The following is a 5,060-nucleotide window of genomic DNA, read 5'->3' as shown; positions in this document are numbered from 1 at the left end:
TTTCTTTCTTTTTTTTTTTTTTTGAGACAAAGCCTCAAGCTGTCGCCCTGGGTAGAGTGCCATGGCGTCATAGCTTATAGCAACCTGAAGCTCTTGGGCTTAAGCATTTCTCTTGCCTCAGCCTCCCAAGTAGCTGGGACTACAAGCGCCTGCCACAATGCCCAGTTATTATTTCTTTTTTTTGTAGTTGTCATTGTTGTTTGGCAGGCCCTGGCTGGATTTGAACCTGCCAGCTCTGGTGTATGTGGCTAGAGTCTTAGCCACTTGAGCTATAGGCACTGAGCCTGATTTTCCTTTCAAATATGTGATTTGAATCTTAATTTTTGAGTGGGCATATTCAGATTACATATTATGGTCATTTTCCTAATTCATCAGTTAGAAATAAGTTAATCTCTTATTTACATTTCTTTGACTATATTAGCCATCTTTTTGTTTTCATATTCTGGGCAAGCTTTATTACCCTGGGTGGAGTAGAAATCCTCACATCCTCAAGGGGGCAGCAGAGAAAGCCATTTGTAGCCTAAAGCAAACCAATAAGCCCAGTTTCTGAGGGAGTGAAAACTCTCTCTGAGGTCTGTGTTGGAATCATATTGTTAGGCCTTTAATCTCAGAATAGTAGGATATCAGATCTTCTACTAGGAAGCAGAAAGCACCACATCCATCATGCACTTAAGCTCAATAGTCTACAAAACCCTTAAGCAAAGAAAAATTCTTCTTGCAGTCCTTTTCTTTCTTCCCTATTACGTGTTTATTGATTGCTTCCTGTATGCCAAGCACCGTGTTAAATACATACGATACCTAGATGAAGCTAAAAAGCGTCTGCTCTCAGAGAGCTTCCAGTACAGTTAGTATATACACAAGGTGCGACTTCATTATAGTGTGAAGTTATTTGTTTATAATGTACAGTGTTGTATGTAACATGCAGTGGGTAATAGATAGTAGAAGCATAGAGAAAAGAGCAACTAAATCTTTCTAGCTTAATTAGTCATTATTGTTGTGTTCATCTTATGCTTATAATTTTAAAAAATCATACTTTTAATGTTGAATTTAAATGTGGATAAATTGATGCAGTTTAAATTAGTTACTTATATGTTTTGGGGATAATAGGAATATTTCCTGGTTTTCAGCATCAGTTCCCTGGAATTATTTACCTTAAATAATATATAATTGACAGCTGAATTATGTATTATAGTCTATACATTGTGAATGAATATATATGTCACTATACTATATGCTTATGTGGTTCATGTTTTTAATAATTTATCTGTAGCCTGTTGAGTTTCAAGGACACCAAGTGGAAGGATCAGTTACTAGCAATGTAATGATCAGAAGACACAACTCACAGGTAGGATGCAGTCAGTTTTTGATAGCACTAAGTATGAAAATTTCAGGACAGACAACTTGTTTTTTGATGTCAAAGTTGCGTAGCCCTTGTATGCAGATTGACTTCTTGTAGGTAAAAATATTTTTATAGTTGTAATGCACCATATAATTTCCAAGTCAATATTAAAGTTTGTAACAATAGTATAGTTAAGTCTTTATACAAAATTGCGTGTTAAAAAGGAGTACAGTAAATTCACAAGAATAATAATACGTGTTAACTCAAACTAAAGAAGACAAGAATGTTGTGTTTGAAAGATTTACTGCCTTTTTAGGATCAGGAATTTAACAGCCTACTTTTCATTTCAGAGAAGACTAAGAGTTCATGATGAGCAAGTAGGTTGTTTACACATAGGAAATACTCATCTGTTTAACAACTAGATTTTTTTCTTCTAATATTTCCCCTCTCTCTGTAAGTATAACATTGAGTACCTCTTGTTGCTACCAAAGGCGAATCCATGGAGTTGAAAAGAGAGGTCATGGAGTGAGAAGGGTATGCATGTATCTGAAACAGTCTCTGTCGAAGAGATTTAAAAAATATTTCCCTTTTATTAAAGCATAATGTACATATAAAATAAGCTGGCATATGTGCACACCTCAATAATTTCCACAAAGTGAACATACCCATATAACCTCTGATCTTAAGAAACCAAGCATTACCAGTGTCCTAGAAGCTCCCTTTCTGCCCTTTCTCAATTGCTATCTCTTCCATTTTTCCAAAATATAACCACTATCTTGACTTAAAACACCATATATTAGTTTTGCTTTTGAAACTTTAAATGAATGGAATCATACACAGTACGTTCTTTGTGTCTGACTCCCTTTGTTCAACACTGCGGTTCTGAATTTCATCCATGTTCTTCCTTGTGGCTCTAGTTAATTCATTTTCTTTGCCAGTGTGGTATTCTGTTATATAAATACACACTCATTTATCCACTTTTCAGTGGTGTGGGTTGTTTGCATTTGAGGATTATTATAGATAGTGCTGCTGGGAACATTCATGTACTATCATGAACATGCACGTATACACACGACCTACCTGCTTCTGTTGGTTGGACTACCTAGGAGCAGGATTGTTGAATCATTGGATATGCATATGTTTGCTTTTGAAAGATAAAGCTAAACTGGTTTCCAAAGTGGTTTTTATAATTTATGCTTCTATCAGAAGAGTCTGAGAGTCCCCATCACTTCTATATCTTCATTAAAACTTGATGCTAGGCTCAGTGCCTGTGGCTCAAGTGGCTAAGGTGCCAGCCACATACACCTAAGGTGGTGGGTTCGAATCCAGCCCAGGCCCGCCAAAACAACAATGACAGCTGCAACCAAAAAATAGACGGGCGTTGTGGTGGGCGCCTGTGGTCCCAGCTACTTGGGAGGCTGAGGCAGGAGACTTACTTGAGCCTGGGACTTGGAGGTTGCTGTGAGCTGTGATGCCACAGCACTCTACCCAGGGGGATAGCTTGAGGCTCTGTCTCAAAAAAAGAAAAACTTGATGCTAACAGTTTTTTTTGTTGTTGTTGTTTATTTTCAACTTTAGCTCTTCTGGAAGATATGTAGTCATATTTTATTGTAGTTTTAATTTGCATTTTCCTGTCTGATAATGAGTTTGAGGTTTTTTATATGTTTATTGGCCATCTCTTTATCCTTTTTTTTTTTTTTGGCTGGGGCTGGGTTTGAACCTGCCACCTCTGGCATATGGGACTGGCGCCTTACTCTTTTGAGCCACAGGTGCCACCCTCTTTATCTTTTTTGATGAAGTGCCTGCTCAGATTTGTCTCTGATTTTTTAATTGGATGTTTATCTTTTTAAAAATTTGTTGAAATTCATTATATATTTTGGCCTGACTCTTACTTTACCTTTTTATTCTTTTTTTTTTTTTTTTAAGACAGAGTCTTACCTTGTCACCCTTGGTAGAATGCCTTGGTTTCATAGCTCACAGGAACCTCAAACTCTTTGGCTCAAGCAACGCTCTGGCCTCAGCCTCCCAAGTAGCTGGGTCTACAGGTGCCCACCATAATGCCTGGTTAGTTTTTAGAAATGAGGTCTTGCTCTTCCTCTGGCTGGTCTTGAACTCATGAGCTCAAGCAATCTACCTGCCTTGACATACCAGAGTGCTAGGATTATAAGTGTGAGCCACTGCACCTGGTCTAAACCTTTTTATTCTTTTTTTGGGACAGGGTCTTACTCTTTGGGATAGATTGCAGTGGTTTCATCATAGCTCATTGCAACCTGAAACTCCTGGGCTCAAAGGATCCTCCTGCCTCACCTTCCTGAGTAGCTAGTACAGGCAATACACCATTATGGCCAGCTAATTGTTTTATTATTTCTTTCTTTATTTTTTGCTGCTTCAGCCAAAGCTGCAGAAGGTATGGTTTATTGTATACTTGTTGTACTCAGCCACAGCTGAGAATAGAATGAGTTCACAATGTTAGGTCCAGGGCAAAGGACCAATAGGGACTGTTTTGGTGTGAGCAAATGGTCTCTCAGGGGTGGTCTTGGTAATTGGATGGTGATGAGATCTTAGATTCATTGAGAGCAAGTTCCAGACAGTAGCGTGCAGGCAAGCAGCTTGTACCCGCGTCCTCAGCCTCTGGCATCCCACATTCTCTCTTTCTTGTGGCCTTCACGAGTACACAAGGGGTGGTTTACTTGGGTCTCTGCCTCATCTTTTTCCTTTTGCACTTTAGCTTGCCCATTCGCTTCTTCCTCCGTTTGGGTTTCATGGTGAGAGGTTTCTAGAAAGACAATGTTAACTCCAAGAGCTATTTTTTATTTATTACAAAGATGTTATCTTTCTGTGTTGCTTAGGCTGGTCTTGAACTCCTGGCCTCAAGCAATACTCTTGTCTTGGCTTTCCAGAGTGCTAGAATTATAGGCTTGAACCACCAAGCCCAGCCCATAGTATAATCTTTTCCAAGACATTTAAATAGCAAAATTAGGCCAGGTGTAGTGGCTCATACCTGTAATTCTAGCACTCCAGGTGGCTGAGTGGGAGGAATGCATGAACTCAGGAGTTTGAGACCAGCCTGAGCAAGAGTAAGACTCTGTCTATACTAAAAATTAAGAATAAAAAAAGCTGGATGTTGTGGTGGCACCTATATAGTCCCAGCCACTCAGGAGGCTAGGGCAGGAGGATCACTTGAATCCAGGAATTTGAGGTAGCTATGATGACCGGATGGTACTCTAGCCTGGGCAACAGAGTGAAACTTTGTGTTGAAAAAACAACTGCAAAAGGGCAACACCCGTGGCTCAGTAAGTAGGGTGCCCACCCCATATATCAAGGGTGGCAGGTTCAAACCCAGCCCCAGCCAAACTGCAACAATGACAACAACAGCAACAAAATAGCCGGGCGTTGTGGCAGGGGCCTGTAGTCCTAGTTACTTGGGAGGCTGAGGCAAGAGAATCACCTAAGCCCAAGAGCTGGAGGTTGCTGTGAGCTGTGACGTCACAGCACTCTACCGAGAGCAACATGGGGAGACTCTGTCTCAAAAAAACCCACAAAATTACTTAGAATATTTCTAATACCAGCAATGCACAAACTTGCTGATTTTATGTGATCAATATATAAATGGTGTTGGCTAATTTGCATACATTTGCATGTAGCCAGACAGTGACAACTATGTCACAACTAACTGTTGCCTATGCTTAAAGATGTAAAAATGTTACCATTTTAGGCTCAG

The 5,060-nt window shown here is 39.7% G+C and overlaps 1 protein-coding gene across 1 annotated transcript in view; it reads left to right on the top strand.

Moving 5' to 3' along the window:
• ZGRF1 (zinc finger GRF-type containing 1) overlaps positions 1–5,060 on the top strand; it is a 93,039-nt gene that overhangs the window by 36,923 nt on the left and 51,056 nt on the right. Inside the window, 3 exon segments of the mRNA XM_012810343.2 lie at positions 1,271–1,361; positions 1,364–1,413; positions 1,415–1,456. Coding sequence (XP_012665797.2) covers positions 1,271–1,361; positions 1,364–1,413; positions 1,415–1,456 — 183 coding nt within the window.

The sequence above is a fragment of the Otolemur garnettii genome, unplaced genomic scaffold, assembly GCF_000181295.1.
Source record: "Otolemur garnettii isolate 467f Iridium unplaced genomic scaffold, OtoGar3 scaffold00129, whole genome shotgun sequence".
Classification (NCBI taxonomy): Eukaryota; Metazoa; Chordata; class Mammalia; order Primates; family Galagidae; genus Otolemur; species Otolemur garnettii.
Note: the sequence above shows the minus strand (reverse complement) of the source record. Positions and strands in the feature narration are given on the sequence as shown.